At 34.0% G+C, this 18,564-nt stretch overlaps 3 protein-coding genes across 3 annotated transcripts in view; 2 read left to right on the top strand and 1 right to left on the bottom strand.

The window, feature by feature from the left end:
- The first annotated feature begins 1,184 nt into the window (after nucleotides 1-1,184).
- On the top strand, nucleotides 1,185-4,735 carry LOC107667489 (SLAM family member 9-like). The gene is made up of 4 exons (XM_016459162.1): nucleotides 1,185-1,254; nucleotides 1,514-1,840; nucleotides 2,615-2,932; nucleotides 4,403-4,735. Exons 1-4 carry the CDS (start codon nucleotides 1,200-1,202, stop codon nucleotides 4,558-4,560), a joined length of 858 nt encoding a protein of 285 aa, XP_016314648.1. The 5' UTR covers nucleotides 1,185-1,199; the 3' UTR covers nucleotides 4,561-4,735.
- Nucleotides 4,583-7,406, top strand: LOC107667488 (T-cell surface antigen CD2-like). Its single transcript, XM_016459161.1, has 4 exons — nucleotides 4,583-4,628; nucleotides 5,753-6,079; nucleotides 6,854-7,141; nucleotides 7,258-7,406. Exons 1-4 carry the CDS (start codon nucleotides 4,583-4,585, stop codon nucleotides 7,404-7,406), a joined length of 810 nt encoding a protein of 269 aa, XP_016314647.1.
- A 6,383-nt stretch (nucleotides 7,407-13,789) lies between these two features.
- Nucleotides 13,790-18,564, bottom strand: part of LOC107667487 (uncharacterized) — a 50,311-nt gene continuing 45,536 nt past the window's right edge. The window contains exons 12-13 of the mRNA XM_016459160.1: nucleotides 14,025-14,309; nucleotides 13,790-13,941 (exon numbers count right to left, since the gene is read on the bottom strand). Of these exons, the coding sequence (XP_016314646.1) occupies nucleotides 13,790-13,941; nucleotides 14,025-14,309 (437 nt within the window). The remainder of the gene's footprint in view (nucleotides 13,942-14,024; nucleotides 14,310-18,564) is intronic.

Here is an 18,564-nt window from a genome sequence, read left to right as displayed (position 1 = left end):
AGTAAATGCTCTTCTCCTCTTTGCGTCTGTCTTGTTCTGTCTCTGGCCTCTGTTAACATCCTGTTTACAACTGCCTTTGACACCCTATATGCCTGGTGTGAATACAATCATATGACCTGAATCACTTGCCCGTTACTTCTTTAAAATAAAATAACATCAGATGTTCGCAAAGAAAAACACGTGCCGAAGACCTGCTTAAACAAATGAGCAGTGCTGAGGGTGTTCGTGACCAGAACTGGCTTAGAGCTTCATATTCTTTAAATAATATAAAATGTGACTGTTTAAACCACGTCTTCAGAAAGAGTTTGCCTTCTGTTTTCTTTTTTTCTGTAAGTAGCTAGAACATCCATGAGAACATGCACCACACAGAAAAGCCTCCTCAGCCGAGACCCAAAACGAGGACCTTCTGGCTGTGAGGCCACAATGCAGCTCTTTGTTGAAGCACTGCTATATCAGCTCTAAAATGAATGTCAGTAATGTTAATGATTTAATATGAAATGTTCCGAAACCTTTACAAGCTTTTGTTCTTCAGGTGTGTTTGGTGTTGATGAAGTGAAGTCAGTGTCTGTGATGGAGGGAGATTCTGTCACTCTAAACACTGATGGTACTGATATACAGAAAGAAGATCAGATAATGTGGAGATTTGGACACATTCTCATCGCTCATATCAACAGAAAAAACAATAAGAGCATGGTTTATGATGATAAAGCCGGTGAGAGATTCGGAGGCAGACTGAAGCTGGACAATGAGACTGTATCTCTGAGCATCACAAACACCAGAACCACAGACTCAGGAGTTTATAACATAACCAGCAAAAAATCAGAGACACCGCTCAACATCTTCAATCTTACTGTCTATGGTGAGTAGAGGATTATTTACCCTGCTGACTCCATTTCATCTGCGAGTGTTGCTTCAATGATTAATTTTGGCTGTGGACTTTAAGAAAAATATGCATCTTCAAAATTTTCAACTTGAAATAATATTGCTGATAGTGTAATACTGTGTGGGAGGTGTAACTGGAGCAGTTTATTCACACTTACTACAGAGCTTCACTAAACCACTACAATACAGACCAACAGCACTCAGCTCTCCAGCTCTTCTGACACTTTCAGCTGTCAAAAACTTATTAGAACATTTCTGTTGAGTTTTGTTTTAAATGTCGACTTTTCTGAATTCAGGTCTGTTGTTATTTGAAGAAAATGGAAAATGTTGACACTTTTATTTTCATCTGTTTGTGCTCATGGAGTCTGGCTGGTAAGCATTTTTTGCAACATAATTCTGATATTTATTATTTCCAACATTTATTTTCATGTTTTATCAGACTAATACACTAAAACATCTTTGTGTTTGTGATGTCCATTTTAACACTTTTCTCTTCCACTCACATCAAAGGGTTTATTTATTGCACATTATTGAATTATACATTGAAATTATACATTGAGCGCAGAGTCAGTAATTGTATTGCAGTGAGATATTTTCAAATAGTTTCAAAGAGTAAATATTTGTTCTTCAGGTGTGTTTGGTGTTGATGAAGTGAAGTCAGTGTCAGTGATGGAGGGAGATTCTGCCACTCTGAACATCAATGATACTGATATACAGAAAGAAGATCAGATAATGTGGAGATTTGGACACATTCTCATCGCTCATATCAACAGAAAAAACAATAAGAGCATGGTTTATGATGATAAAGCCGGTGAGAGATTCAGAGGCAGACTGAAGCTGGACAATGAGACTGTATCTCTGAGCATCACAAACACCAGAACCACAGACTCAGGAGTTTATAACATAACCAGCAAAAAATCAGAGACACCGCTCAACATCTTCAATCTTACTGTCTATGGTGAGTAGAGGATTATTTACCCTGCTGACTCCATTTCATCTGCGAGTGTTGCTTCAATGATTAATTTTGGCTGTGGACTTTAAGAAAAATATGCATCTTCAAAATTTTCAACTTGAAATAATATTGCTGATAGTGTAATACATCAAAGCACTATGTGCATAATTTGACAATAACAGCTCGACTGGAAATGAAGCATAATGAAAATATTCTGTGATATTTACATTAAAACTTCCATATTAATCTTCTAGTTATTTTTCATTTTTTATGATCATGCAGTAAAAAATTAAAATATTTTATATAAAATTATATCTAAAATTTGAATGATATAGAAAAATATAATTTAAGTACAGAAATAATTTTCACAAAATAGATTTTTGAAAACTAGTTTATATAATCTTATAGTCTTAGACATGTTTATTAATACTTTTCTGATGGATTTTCATATTAGAAAACTGAAAGTCTCAGTCTGGGACAAGAGTAAAACTATAAATCAATACATAAAACTAATTTGGTTTCAACCCTGTCACACATCAACACACATAAATAAGTTTCTTTTAATTTTAGAAATTAGTTTTATTAAAATTATGTAATAAATTATGCAATTTTTATGTAAAGTCCATCAACTAATTCAACAGTAATTCAATAGTAAAACTTCAATTCCATTTTAAATATGAATTTGTTTGAGAGAGGGGTTGCCAACGTCATGTGAGTGATGAACACAACTGTCTGCCACAATGAACTTCTCTAATATCTCTTTTAATATCTCTCTAATAGCTCATTTGCCTGTTCCTGTCATCAGCAGAGACTGTGCTTCATCATCATCATCATCATCACCACAGCAGAATTGTTCATCATCATCAGGATCATCGGTGTCCAAATGTGTGTTTCTGTGTTCAGTGGTGAATGTGAGTCATGTGACTGTCTCCTGGTACAAAGGAAACAGTTTATTGTCCAGCATCAGTGTGTCTGATCTCAACAGATGTCTTTCTTTACATCTGGAGTGTCTGGATGATTCCTACAGCTGTGTGGTGAACAATCCCATCAGCAACCAGACTCAACATCTCAACACTGAACTCTGTCAGCCATGTTCAGGTATGTCTGTGGCGGTCCGTCTATATCAGTGTTTTCCATTAATAGACTGTGGTGGCCTGCCGTAATCTGTCCATATTCAACTGACAAATACTTTTAAACATTTCATAATGACATATGTTATGTTTTATGACATTGGTTTGGCAAAGCATCTGTCAATTAAACTAAAAGTGAAATAGTGATATGGATTAGAGCAATTTAATTAAATAAGTATTTAGTCTCTCACGCTGGGAGTGTCAAAGCGAAGGGCACACTGTGCACACGAGCAGCTCAGTATCTGTGTTCTTGTCATTGAAAATGGTTTGCTCTCAAAGTGCATCAATCCAGTGCATTTAACCCGTTTAATCCCAAATTTTTCCCAGACATGAAAATATCCATATGTTGTGTCATTAGTAACCCTTTGAAATAATCAATATTTATTATTATATATTTATTATAATAATCAATATTATTTTTTTTAATTTGTTGGAAGTGTGTTTTATGGTCGGTCACAATTGTGACCGGTGGGATAAGGTGAATTCTGACTTTTAAATAATCTATTATTTTTGTCATTTGTTTTTTAAAGTGTGTTTAAAATTGTGTTTAATGGTCGGTCACAATTGTGACCGGTGGGATAATGTGTGTACTGAATTAACATATTTCTGCAGTCATAAAAATTGTTATATATCTTAGCCCAGCTATTTTAAACTGTTTGATCACATTCTAGGGTTACTATTATGCATAAAAAAAACGTATGCAACATTGATAGGAACACTGAGATAAAAGACAAAAAAAAAAATGCAACCATCAATGCATTTCAAAATTTTTACTTTTTTGTAAAATATAACATCAAATTTTTATATTAGTGCTACCAGTATTACAACATCAATATTGTACATTTTTGGTAACATTTAATTTTTTTATTTAGTGCAATATTTTGTCATTGCAAACTTTTAGTGTAATTTTCACTAACAACTGCAATTGGATTTACTGTATACCTAAGTTCACTGTTATCCCACCGGTCACTATTGTGACCATCAACATGTTTACTCATTCTATGACCACACTCAACAAAACTAAATATATGTGAATGCATATATTAATACTAGACACCTTAAAAATAATGTGTACCAAAAATCTTTTTCATATATCTTTATGTTAACATACTTTACTAGCCTTTTATTTTGGAGCTTTGATGCAGTTATCATCTTCTCAAGGTGCAAACAGGAAATAAACTGCTCTGGTCATGTGACAATTTGCACTAATCATGTGAAACTGCGCATATTTAATTGAGACCCTTTTTTTTTCCATATTTGCAGGAAGTGCTCTAAAACATCAGTCAGTAAGGTTTTTAGAGCTTCATAAATGAAAACCTTTTTTTTTTTACGGTCACTATTGTGAAAGGTGGAATTAAATGGGTTAACTCCAAAATGTACAAACATTTCTTTCAGGGTTCTGTATATCTATTTTAATCGTGTTCATTTTTTCTCTCAGAAGTCTGTATCCTCTGCTGTGGTGTTACTGAAGCTGTGATCCGATTGGCTCTCTCTGCTCTGGTGGGTGTGGCTGCTGTTGCTATGTTGGTTTATGACATCAGATCCAGAAGCCATCAACAGAAGAGAGAGCAAACATCAACATCACACACTGACTAATCAGATATTCAGGAAAGTGGAGATGTTCTTGAACAAGTGGAGACATTACATATTAAAAACTACATTAAGTAACTAGTATTTTTTTTCTCTTCAATTGTATTTGTAGCACTTTTCAAAATGCAAATCTTTCTAAAGCAGCTTTACAAAGAGTAGTGCCTTACAAAAGCACTCCGATTAATCAAACAGTCAATAAATATATTTGTATGATAGTATTTCTTGTTTGTTTTTTGTAAAATAAGTTGCCAGATCAAAGACTACTGCTCAGTGAGAAAGTGATCTCTACACCTGTAGTTATCTGAATAAAAGCTTTATTGCATCTGTGAAATAAGACCCTGTGAGGGAAATAAGACACAGCTGCCAATGTTTGACCTATTTTATGACTTATTAGTTTATTCTAATGTTCTAGTGATATTGCTTTCCACATTTTATCATACAGAATAATGTGATGCTATTATTTAAACATTTGTTGTAAGCCTTGGTTAAGATTCAGTTCACTTCAATTGATTTGGGTGCTTATATTTGTTAGAATATTGAGTTGTAAGTTAGTGGACATTTCTTATTGCTTTTTTGAGTCAAATGAAATATGAAATAAATTATGAAATATAAACTAAATCATAGTAAAGGGATAGTTAATCCAAAAATGAAAATCTGTCATTAATTACTCACCCTCATGTCTTTCCAAACCCGTAAGATCTTCAAACACAAATGAAGATATTTTTGATGAAATCCGAGAGCTTTCTGACCCTGCATAGACAGCAAGGGTCCTACCACATCAAGGCACAGAAAGGTACCAAGAACATTGACAAAATAGTCCATGTGACATCAGTGGTTCAACCCTAATTTTACGAAGCTACGAGAATACATTTTGTGTGCAAAAAAATCTAAAATAACAACTTTATTCAACAATTATTCTCTGCGTCACCCTAGCACCATTTTGGAGAATACAAAGAAGCTTTCCTCTGAACGTAAACAAGGAGCAGTGCATGCGTGTTTTTATCAGACTAATACACTAAAACATCTTTGTGTTTGTGATGTCCATTTTAACACTTTTCTCTTCCACTCACATCAAAGGGTTTATTTATTGCACATTATTGAATTATACATTGAAATTATACATTGAGCGCAGAGTCAGTAATTGTATTGCAGTGAGATATTTTCAAATAGTTTCAAAGAGTAAATATTTGTTCTTCAGGTGTGTTTGGTGTTGATGAAGTGAAGTCAGTGTCAGTGATGGAGGGAGATTCTGCCACTCTGAACATCAATGATACTGATATACAGAAAGAAGATCAGATAATGTGGAGATTTGGACATATTCTCATCGCTCATATCAACAGAAAAAACAATAAGAGCATGGTTTATGATGATAAAGCCGGTGGGAGATTCAGAGACAGACTGAAGCTGGACAATGAGACTGTATCTCTGAGCATCACAAACACCAGAACCACAGACTCAGGAGTTTATAACATAACCAGCAAAAGATCAGAGACACCGCTCAACATCTTCAATCTTACTGTCTATGGTGAGTAGAGGATTATTTACCCTGCTGACTCCATTTCATCTGCGAGTGTTGCTTCAATTATTAATTTTGGCTGTGGACTTTAAGAAAAATAAGCATCTTAAAAATGTTAAACTTGAAATAATATTGCTGACTGTGTAATACATCAAAGCACTATGTGCATAATTTGACAATAACAGCTCGACTGGAAATGAAGCATAATGAAAATATTCTGTGATATTTACATTAAAACTTCCATATTAATCTTGTAATTATTTTAAATTTTTTATGATCATGTAGTAAAAGAAATAAAAATATTTTATATAAAATTATATCTAAAATTTGAATGATATATAAAAATATATATAGTACAGAAATAATTTTCACACAATAGATTTTTGAAAACTAGTTTAAATCACCTTATAGTCTTAGACATGTTTATTAATACTTTTCTGATGGATTTTCATATTAGAAAACTGAAAGTCTCAGTTTGGGACAAGAGTAAAACTATAAATCAATACATAAAACTAATGTGGTTTCAACCCTGTCACACATCAACACACATGAATACGTTTCTTTTAATTTTAGAAATAAGTTTTATTAAAATTATGTAATAAATTATGTAATTTTTATGTAAGGTCCATCAACTAATTCAAAAGTAATTCAATAGTGATACTTCAATTCCATTTTAAATGGGAATTTGTTTGAGAGAGGGGTTGCCAACGTCATATGAGTGATGAACATAACTGTCTGCCACAATGAACTTCTCTAATATCTCTTTTAATATCTCTCTAATAGCTCATTTGCCTGTTCCTGTCATCAGCAGAGACTGTGCTTCATCATCATCATCATCATCATATTGTTCATTGCTGTGTTCAGTGGTGAATGTGAGTCATGTGACTCTCTCCTGGTACAAAGGAAACAGTTTAATGTCCAGCATCAATGAGTCTGATCTCAGCATCAGTCTCTCTCTACCTCTGGAGGTGGAATATCAGGATAATAACACCTACAGCTGTGTGCTCAACAATCCCATCAGCAACCAGACCACACATCTGGACATCAGCAGACTCTGTCAGACATATACAGGTTGGACAGTGGTGATATTAGCATTTTATCTCATAGTGCTAACATTTCATGTAGCATTTGTTGTGGATCAGGCTGACAGATTCATTCACACAAACGTCTCATTTTGTCTGTTACAGAACACGGCCTAACCATATTGTACACAGTGTTAATCTCTGCTGCTGGATTTCTGTTGATTGTTGCTGCAGTCATGATCTTCTGCACCTGCAGGAAACCTAAAAAAGTAAACCAAGAAGGCAAGTATGACCTAATGCTTATACGTCTGTAAAAAATAAATAAATAAATATTATTAACATTAGAATAACATGAAAGAGTGTTCTACAGAAAACGAAACAATAATTCTCAAATATGTTTTATTTAGAGTTTTGTTATTTTATCATGTCTGTCATTATTGTTGCAACAGATACAACATGTACAGAAGAGATCATTTACTCTGAAACAACATTCTACAAAAGAAATGCACATAAATCGGTAGGAGCATTTATTTTGGTGCAAGGCTTTTTCTTGTGATCTGTGGAGGAAATATTTATGCAGAGTACAAAGAAAGTTAAGGCATTCATTGAGTCAGCTGAACAGAAATTATAGTGACACTCCACATAAAAAAGCAGTGCACTAGTACTTCAGCCATATTTAAAACCAGTGGTGTAATGTAACGAAGTAATAATACTTCGTTACAGTACTTAAGTATTTTTTGGGAGTAGGCAAGAACATGGAGTGCAAGAAAGCAGGTTTGACAAATCAGTGGTCTGGCGTTTGCAAGTTAGACTCCTAACACCTTTGCTCACGTGCAAACAAGTGCACACACAACCGCGGATGATTCATTTCCCACTCAAGTCGAGTCAGGGGTGTGCGATAGCCTATAGGCTACATAGCTGCCATAATATGATAAGTGTTGTTGTAATGATGTGCGATCTGACATTATCAAGGCTATCACCAAATCACACACAGAGTGCATTCAAGTTGATGTATTAATTAAAACCCAAATTAAAAACTCAAAATTCCAGGCATTCTAAATTCTAGACGGCAAAATGCTTCTGTATGCTTTTTATATTTATATCATTTAATATGGTTAACTTAATCTATATCACACAAAGAGTACAGTTTTTCTGCAGATATAATCATGAACACATTTAATAATCATTTTATACAATTTCAGTAGGCCTAAAGCAATAAGTGACTTACATTTTAGACATAATGTTGCTTGTTTTTGCTCAATTTTGCCAACGCAAATAGTTCCAAACAAAGGTCACACAGCGCTGTTTTGCGTTTCTATGGACGGTGTTCACTTATTGAGTGAATCAACTTTTTGAACGAATCGGTTAAATAAATGATTCAGTGATGCACTCATTAACACAGTCAAATTCTTTGTTCCTGAATGAATCAGCCGTTTGAATGAATCGGTTGAATCTCAATGACTCACTTATTAACAGTCACTTGCTGTCACCTACTAGCGGTTTTAATTTCACATTTCGACTATTTTTTTCATGTTATAAAACATTTCCAATATCAGTATTCAACGTTTTGTTAAAAACAAAACATTAGGCCTATTTATGCATCTGTAACTGCAGTTTAAATGCATCCATGTCCCCTCTGAGATACATAAACTGTGTAAATACACCTAAATGCTATTTCAGATGCAGATTCCAAAAATGTTTTCTTATGTTGGAATAAAAGACACTAAGTACCGAATGAAGTGCTTCTTATTCTTAACCAAAAATACAAAAGGGAAGATTGAGTTAAAACTGAACAAAATCTTGCTACTCAAGCTGTGCATGAACATTTTTTATATATATTTATTTGCTTCTTTTCCATTTTGCATTTACTTGTACTTTTACTTTCAAGTACGGTTAAGATTTAAAAAATACTTTTCGTACTTAAGTACAATAAATATCACATACTTTAAGACTTTTACTCAAGTAATATTCTAAACGGTGACTTCAACTTCTACCAAAGTCATTTTCTGGTAAGATATCTGTACTTTTACTTGAGTATGGCTTCCAGGAACTTTATACACCACTGGTTAAAACACCATCGAGCAATGTTTTTGAGTGATGTGTGCAAACAACCAAATGCAGGTTTATTTTCACACTTGTTCTGCACCTGCTTAGCCAGCTTTTGGCACGTTGCTTCCTATGTGTGAATAATGCCATGGTTTATTTAAGATCATTTCCTTTCTCTTGTTCTTCTCTTACTCTGCTCACTCTCTTTTTGTGTCTTTGAGTCCTATGTTATATTATACCTATGTTATATCTTCTAATTTTGTGTTAAAATTTAGTTTAAGTAATTATCTGTTCAGTTTTTTTAAAGAGTGCTTTCGTTGCTTGATAAGCTAGTTTCAAAGTAGTTTCACCAACACTGCAGTGCATGCTGGGAACTGTAGTCCTGCTGCAGGCATCTCTATTAGGCTATTTAGGATCCTTTCTGAAACTGTATACAATAATAGTAATAATAATAGTAATAACCAATATTTCTTTCAGCATTAAGAGTACATATGAAGAGTTCAGATGCAAAAGCCTCTAAGTGCCGTTTGAAATGTTCTTCTAAAATGAGCATTTTTATCAGGCTCCTATATGTAGGTTCAGTAATTTCACTTTAATGGCAATGATTAGGCTCCTTTCTTTGCCATTAAAGTGAAATAACTGAACATAAACAAAGGAGCCTGAGAAAAATACAAATTTTATAAGAAAAGTTCAGACAGCACTTCATATTTAAAGTTATTTGCTGAAGGAATGATCGGTACATTATACTTTTCTCTTTTGCCATTCCTCATTTCGCACATCCAACAGTGCAACTGAGAATAAGGAGTGAAAATGTATCCCACAATGCAGTGTTTGACACTTCACGTCATAATATCAGTAACATAAAAATAGTTTTACCCCCAACATGTGGAGATACTATTATAAGCAATTTAATGAGATCAAATGTATTGATGTTATTCTCTACTGTAGTGCATTTTCATGGCAGAATTTAAAGGATGAAGGTAAATGATCTTGATAAATACATCAGTGATATGTTTTTTTGTTTATTTTTTTATTACAGAGAGATAAAGAGGATCCTGAGGTGGTGTATGCAGGAATCACTGTGAGATGCTGATCAGACTCTGATTCTGGAGGTGGAATACTGTATTAGTGTCCAAATGTTTTTATTTGAATATAAATGTATGCATATTTTTCATGTCACACACACACAGATCTTTGAATATTAGTTAGGATAGTGGATTTCATACTAACCCTTACGAAAAAGAAGTTTATTCAAGTGTGCTATTAGTATACTTTATGTAAACTAGTTGTGTACTCAAAGTTTACTACTGTTTTACTTAAAGTATACTTTTATATACTAGAAAGTGGTCCAATTTAGTCCCAAGGAGTACTGAAATAGTACACTTACAAGTATACTACTAGTACACTGATATTTGTATACTTATGACATAAAATATACTTAAAAATATACTTGAACTTTACTTAAGTATACTTAATAAAATAAACTTGAAGTATACTTCTTTTTGGTAAGGGAAGATAATTATATTTATCACAACTAACTCTCACACAAACTTCTTGACTTCATTCAGTTCAAAGCAAAACATGATTTGCGCACAAGCCATCTTATGCACACTTTTAATTCAAATTATGAAAGCAGAAGGGACCGTTCACACAGAACATCTTTGTGCATTCTACTGCGCCATTTTGCATATTCTTTCTATGTTAACCACTAATCTCTATAATGACTTGGTTGCTCATTGCATTCTCAACTACCATTAGGCAGTGAAGCCACTGGAAATGTTGGAGCGGCCATATTTCTATTCCCTACCGACAGAACGCATCTTTGACTGACAGCTAAAACCTTGACCTAATATCATCCGATTTGAAGTGTATCAGTCACACAGGATTAGTTCTTTGGATATGTAGATTATTTTTTACTATGTCCACAATCTGTAATGTTTATGGACCATTAACCCTTTTGTTTGTGTCTTTTTAGCAGCATCTGTGTATGAGTGTCAAATTTTTTGAATGAGCATAGTTTTTATACAGGTATATAATATATTAAACCACATTTAAACTCACGGAACTAAATATTTAAACATTACACACACATTTTACTTTTACTATTAATTTTAGTTTAAGTGTAATTAACCTGTCCGTGTCATTACTTTCTGAAGAAAATGGTGCACTCTTAAAAATAAAGGTGCTTCACGATGCCATAGAAGAACCTTTCTGTCTAAATGGTTCCATAAAGAACCTTTAACATCTGAAGAACCTTTCTGCTTCACAAAAGGTTCTTCGTGGCGAAAGAAGGTTCTTCAGATTATAAAAAAGGTAAGAAAGAGATGGTTCTTTAAAGAACCTTTGACTGAATGCTTCTTTGTGGAACCAAAAATGGTTCTTCTATGGCATCGCTTGAAGAACCTTTTGAAGCACCTTTATTTTTAAGAGGCTGGTGTTCTGGGAGGAACTGTGAACCTCAGACTGCCAACCGCATTTCCACTCACATATACAAAATGTCTTGGCTAATATTGAACACTTGGCAACCCTGACCTGCTGTTCTGATCTTGTGACTGATTAATTATCAATCATGTTTCAAATGCATGGTTTTGAGTTTTGTGTCATTTAAAGTTGAGTTTATGAATGTTAATGTGGCATTCAATCAAGTCAAAAAGTCAAACATTATGACATTAGTTAATCATATTAATTAATTTCTTATTCTCACTTATTCTTTGAAGCAGTTTTTGATTTATTTATGTTTGTATTGATTTAAAACAGATTCAATAATTTTGTCAGTCCTGCATATCTCTGATAATACAGGGGGATCTGTTAAAGCTCGGCCTGCTGGATGAACATGTATTTCACTAACAGCTCTCTCTTGCTATGACATTTTGTAGAATAAAATTCTTTAAAAGTTATATGCAAGATATATTTCATTTTTTTATTACTTTATGCGTCCTTTTGTACAATAATAAATAAAGATGCTCCATATATTCCTTACATTGTTCTGACTAATTTTGACCTTTAAAAAAATAGACTGTCATGGGTTGTTTGCAGGCAGGAAAAACTTGAAGGCGAGGAACCGGTGTCATAACAAATGTCAGTAGACGGGAACATTTTAAAACGAGTGGTTCATTCATGAATTCGTACAACTTAACCTTCACGCACACAGACAGATGATTTGAAAAACACTCAAGTGGTATAATCTTAGGGAAGTTTACATCTTAAAATTGTTCTTACATCTTTAACATTAATCTCATTGTGGCTGTAGGTGTTTCCATTGAAAACAATCTGTCGAACAGCTCAGGAAGATGTTGATCATGAGTGGGAAAAAAAATCACTTATAGTGTGAAATGAAGAAAAAAGCTGATAACAATCAAATAAATGTGTGAACTTTAGTCCCTTCAGTTTATATTCCACTCTGCTCTTGATTTGATCTTTATCGCTCATCATGACTATTTTAACACGTTGCATTCATGGCTGTTAAACCCCATCAGTTTTCTCAAATATATTGATCCATAGATGTTTGGTCTGATCAAGTATCTTCATTGTGTTCAGCTGTTAAAATCATTGGTTTAGTCTGTGTTTAGTCACCATAATCAAACTCCAGTCCAACTAAATTAGCCCCAACACAGTATAAGGAGACAAGCAAATTATGCAGTGTTGGGAGCTCCAGGAACATGGTTCGAAACCACTGAACTAAACCACCAACATCAGCTGCGTCAGTTGACTGACTTACCACATGAAAAGCTTTTCAGCAAGACAGATGAGTTCAAAACAACAATCTGAAAAATTGTACAGGTTTACAGTTGATCCAGAAACATGAAATCACGTTCACCGAAACGGAAGCTTTCAGGAGCCACAAGTGACAAAAAAAGGTGCAGATATTTTTTGTATGTAAATGTGTGAGAGAAAGAGATGAAGTGTTAACAGCTAACCTCCACCCGCACACTTTCCTCTCCTCTCTTACTTCTCTCCTGTTACAGAGAACAAGGTCTCCAAAGCTTTCTGTGCCAGCTGTCCGTCAACCTGTCCATAAGACCCTAACTCCCTCTCACTTACCACAGGCGATCTCACCAACATTGCTGCCCACCCTCATATTTTCAACACATTCCTCCCTAATGGGAACATTCCTAACACATTTAAGCAGCCTCTGGTATCCCCACTGTTCAAAATCTAACATTCAATCAGCAGTTATAAAACTAAAAACCAATCTCTCTTCTTCCTTTTCTGTCAAAAACTCTTGAAAGAGTTGTGTTCAATCAGCTCTCTGCTGATTTTTTTCTCTCCTAAAGCAACTTGACAACAACCAGTTTGGCTTCAAAAGCAGAGTAGTCCACCCTTCTGACAATAAAACACGCGAGTCCTCACTCTCCATTTATATCTTGGATGACCTGAGGGTGAGTAAATTAACAGAAAATTTTTGGGTGAACTATCCCTTTACGGAACTATTCTTTGTAAAGCAGAACGATTTGTATTGTAAATACAAACACAATAGAAGTGAAAAATGTATAGCTAAAATCTACACTGTATTTTTTCTATTAAAATGGGCATTTAGATTGAATAAAATGAATTCATAATCACTTAAATTACATTTATTCATAAATTATATTTACTCATTGATAAATACTCCAAGCAGTTCAAGAGCATTCCCACTCTCCTGAGTATCTGATTAATCTGATGGTGTTGTATTCTTTCTTCTCTTCTTTTGAAGGCTTCTGGATCTGATGTCATAAACCAGCACAGCAACAACAGCCACGCCCACCAGAGCAGAGAGAGCCAATCGGATCACAACTCCAATAACACCACAGCAGCAGATACAGACTTCTGAGAAAATAAATGAACAATGTTGAAACAGAAATATGATTAATTTAGTTTTGTGGAAAAAATATAGTATGATGCCATACCTGAACATGGCTGACAGAGTTGACTGATGTCCAGATGTTTGGTCTGGTTTCTGATGGGATTGTTGAGCACACAGCTGTAGGTGTTTTTATCCTGATATTCCACCTCCAGAGGTAGAGAGAGACTGATGCTGAGATCAGACACACTGATGCTGGACAATAAACTGTTTCCTTTGTACCAGGAGAGAGTCACATGACTCACATTCACCACTGAACACAGCAGTGAACAATTCTGGTGCAGGGTCAGAACAGAAAAGTCTCTGCTGATGACGGGAACAGGCAGACGAGCTTCAAAATATTGGAAAATAAATCAAATTCAATAGGAGACCTATGATATTTGTCAGTTCGTTGATATTTAAAACTGATGTAAAGTATTAAAGAAACAACATGATTATAAAATGTTGATTATTAAAATAATAAATTATAACAATGCTTGAAATGCATGAATGAATTTTTACAATTAATCTTCTATCATTTTACAATACAGTACAAAATCCTCTACTCACCATAGACAGTAAGATTGAAGATGTTGAGCGGTGTCTCTGATCTTTTGCTGGTTCTTATATATATATTGCATAAGAATGCATAAATTGATACACATATCATTTGTGCATCATCACAGAATCTTTTTATAATATTTTTTATAAATACTACAGTGATTATTAGATGTAATTCTCGACTCACCATAGACAGTGAGATTGAATGTGTTGAGTGGTGTCTCTGTTCTGGTGCTGGTGACTTTATAAAGTCCAGAGTCTGTGGTTCTGGTGTTTGTGATGCTCAGAGATCCAGTCTGATCCAGCTTCAGTCTGTCTCTCAATCTCTCATCAAGAAACTGTCTCTTATTGTCCTTTCTGTTGATTTTAGCTATGATACTGCTGTGTCCAAATCTCCACAATATCAGTTCATCTCCCATTATATCAGTATCATTGATGTTCAGAGTGACAGAATCTCCCTCCATCACTGACACTGACTTCACTTCATCAACACCAAACACAGCTGATCAAAAAAAAAAAAGTACTCTGATTTGCAGTTTTTAACCATTTTTAAAAGTTATCTAAAATTTTGCGATTGCAAAACAACTCTTCACTCTACACCAAAGCATTTGGGTATATTAGTTTGATAAAACATGAAAATATTATAAATGATGGAAATGATAAATAAGAGAATAATGTGCAGGAGAACAAATGATAATATAAACAGAACTGAAGCCATTAAAACACTTACCAGCCAGACTCCATAAGTAAAAACAGATGAAAATAAAAGTCTCAAACATATTTTTTTTCCCAGCAGTTCACCAAACAGTTTGCAACAGAACTGCTACAATGATCAGGTGCTGACACTCTTGAACACATCGAATGTGTTGTATTAAAGTGGTTCAGTGAGTGTGAATAAACCCCATCAGTAGCACCTCTCACACAGACAGACCTATTTCAGTAATAATTTATGTTTAAGAACAGTTTATACTGACTTTTCTAACATTTTAATAATTTCACAATGTTGCAATGTTTTTTCATTGTTAAAATGTATTTCTCAATTATATCATTTCTTCTAGATCTTGATTGATGCACTCCAGTGTCTGAAATTAACACGATAATATAAACAGAACTGAAGCCATTAAAACACTTACCAGCCAGACTCCATAAGTAAAAACAGATGAAAATAAAAGTCTCAAACATATTTTTTTTCCCAGCAGTTCACCAAACAGTTTGCAACAGAACTGCTACAATGATCAGGTGCTGACACTCTTGAACACATCGAATGTGTTGTATTAAAGTGGTTCAGTGAGTGTGAATAAACCCCATCAGTAGCACCTCTCACTCAGACAGACCTATTTCAGTAATAATTTATGTTTAAGAACAGTTTATACTGACTTTTCTAACATTTTAATCATTTCACAATGTTGCAATGTTTTTTCATTGTTAAAATGTATTTCTCAATTATATAATTTCTTCTGGATCTTGATTGATGCACTCCAGTGTCTGAAATTAACACTATATTATTACTATATTTCAATTTTTCCATTATTTCCAGCATGATTGTAAATGTGATAAAGCAATAAGCTACCAAAGGTGTATGTTTGTAGAGTAATGTACAACAGCTTCGAACTTGGCTCAACCAATCAGAATCAAGGACCGGAACTATCCAGTTTATAATAAGAATTTTATAACATTGATTTATATAGATTGTTTATCACTTCAATAAACAAGTTAATAGTAAGTTTTTGCTGAATAATTCTGAAAAAAAAAAAGCCACAGCAGAACCACACTATGCAAGGGCTGTAAGTTTTACATTTACATTTGAAAACACCAACCATCTTTCCAAGTTTATAAAGGGAATCGTTTAAAAAAATTGTTTTCAACAAAAGAGAATCTTTAATGTTTCCCTGCGTTTTCCACCACAAATAAAAGTTCTATAATTTAAATCTTGAAAGCATAAATAAATAAATAAATAAATAAATAAATAAATAAAGCTAACTCAATAAGAAAAAAAACTATATAAAAATAAAAAACATATTTCATAATAAATAGAAAAATGAAGACAGATTAAATATTAGTATTGCAATTTTACTGTTGTTATTACTGTTTTTATGAACCACATTCTAAATATAAAAGCTGAAATTTATATATTCCCTGATTGCTTCATGTTATTCCCTGAGAACCCACTGGATGATTGAGTTCAGCTCATGAATCTTTCCACTGGCCTTCACATTTGGAGGTTCATAGATGTTTTAATAATAGAAAATCCTAAAAGTATGTTTTTAGAAAGAGTTTACCTTCTATTGCCTTCTTTCTGTAGATCAAAGTCATATTCAGTCTCTGACGGGAGGAGCTTCTGGAGGAGTTTATTCACGCTCACTGCAGAGCTTCACTATACCACTTCACTACAAACTGACAGCTTTATTCACTTTGTTACAAAATATTGAACATTTTCAAGACCTGTGTCAGGACCTGATTATTATCACTGTTCTGTTGTGAATCTGTTTCGTGTTCGGCTTCTTTTCATCTGTTTGTGCTCATGGAGTCTGGCTGGTAAGTGTTGCTATTATTTTCATCAGTTATGTTGCCGCTATTGTTGTATCAGCAATTACAAAACGGTTTCCCATCCACTTTTACACTTTATCACACTGAAGTTGTTTACTGAAACTGTTAAAGACATACTAAATATAAATATACATATAAAATATATTTAAAATTGTAATAATCTATTATAGTGGATGTGGCATTATATTAAAAGCATGCACAGAAAATATTAATGGCATAAAATCCTACAATCGCCCCTGAATATACTCATATAACACCACCCTGCATCATATTTGCTAAATGAAGGCCTATTGTTTCTCACTATTTTTGAGCTATTTATTACAAATTAGTACAAAAGTTGCTCTAGTACATCATAATTTCTCGCAAATCATGATGCATTTCATGGCATTTCTGCTTTTGACAACCATTTGTTGAGTGAATGTATAATTCCTTAATCACCAAAAAACTGCCACAAAGACATGACATCAAATTTTCCTCTGAGCCAGGTATTAATGTATGTTTCAGATGTATGAATGATTCTAAAGGCTTTATTTTATGTCTAATCCTGATTTTAAGGTTAAAAGGCCAAATAACAGAAGAAAATACAAACATGAACCAGACGTCTTCGGCAACATCTGAGGGTGGTGCTTTACTGCATCCAAATAATAGTAGGAAAACATATTGTGAAAAACAGCTTATTTATTTATACATTTATATTGATGTGAAGTTCATTGATATTAAATGGAATTAACATATTTTTTCCACTTATTTGCAGACTGTAAGTTAAATGTGCATTCAATCTAATATGTACAGGTACATCTCAATAAATTAGAATGTTGTGGAAAAGTTCATTTATTTCAGTAATTCAACTCAAATTGTGAAACTCGTGTATTAAATAAATTCAATGCACACAGACTGAAGTCGTTTAAGTCTTTGGTTCTTTTAATTGTGATGATTTTGGCTCACATTTAACAAAAAGCCTTATGAGGATTGTCAAGCAAAATCGATTCAAGAATTTGAGTGAACTTCACAAGGAATGGACTGAGGCTGGGGTCAAGGCATCAAGAGCCACCACACACAGACGTGTCAAGGAATTTGGCTACAGTTGTCGTATTCCTCTTGTTAAGCCACTCCTGAACCACAGACAACGTCAGAGGCGTCTTACCTGGGCTAAGGAGAAGAAGAACTGGACTGTTGCCCAGTGGTCCAAAGTCCTCTTTTCAGATGAGAGCAAGTTTTGTATTTCATTTGGAAACCAAGGTCCTAGAGTCTGGAGGAAGGGTGGAGAAGCTCATAGCCCAAGTTGCTTGAAGTCCAGTGTTAAGTTTCCACAGTCTGTGATGATTTGGGGTGCAATGTCATCTGCTGGTGTTGGTCCATTGTGTTTTTTGAAAACCAACGTCACTGCACCCAATTATCAATAAATTTTGGAGCACTTCATGCTTCCTACTGCTGACCAGCTTTTCGAAGATGCTGATTTCATTTTCCAGCAGAATTTGGCACCTGCCCACACTGCCAAA

Source organism: Sinocyclocheilus anshuiensis, unplaced genomic scaffold (genome assembly GCF_001515605.1).
Source record: "Sinocyclocheilus anshuiensis isolate Anshui unplaced genomic scaffold, SAMN03320099.WGS_v1.1 scaffold1779, whole genome shotgun sequence".
Lineage (NCBI taxonomy): Eukaryota > Metazoa > Chordata > Actinopteri > Cypriniformes > Cyprinidae > Sinocyclocheilus > Sinocyclocheilus anshuiensis.
This window is presented reverse-complemented; position numbering and strand designations above follow the sequence as displayed.

Excerpts from the sequence above, each read along its gene's own strand:
- LOC107667489 (XM_016459162.1), top strand. The coding sequence starts at position 1,200 with ATGGAAAATGTTGACACTTTTATTTTCATCTGTTTGTGCTCATGGAGT. Across the intron at positions 1,255-1,513 it reads GTGCTCATGGAGTCTGGCTG|GTGTGTTTGGTGTTGATGAA; the intron begins GTAAGCATTTTT and ends TTTGTTCTTCAG. Across the intron at positions 2,933-4,402 it reads ACTCTGTCAGCCATGTTCAG|AAGTCTGTATCCTCTGCTGT; the intron begins GTATGTCTGTGG and ends TTTTTCTCTCAG.
- LOC107667488 (XM_016459161.1), top strand. The coding sequence starts at position 4,583 with ATGTTCTTGAACAAGTGGAGACATTACATATTAAAAACTACATTAA. Across the intron at positions 6,080-6,853 it reads CTTCAATCTTACTGTCTATG|CTCATTTGCCTGTTCCTGTC; the intron begins GTGAGTAGAGGA and ends TCTCTCTAATAG. Across the intron at positions 7,142-7,257 it reads ACTCTGTCAGACATATACAG|AACACGGCCTAACCATATTG; the intron begins GTTGGACAGTGG and ends TGTCTGTTACAG.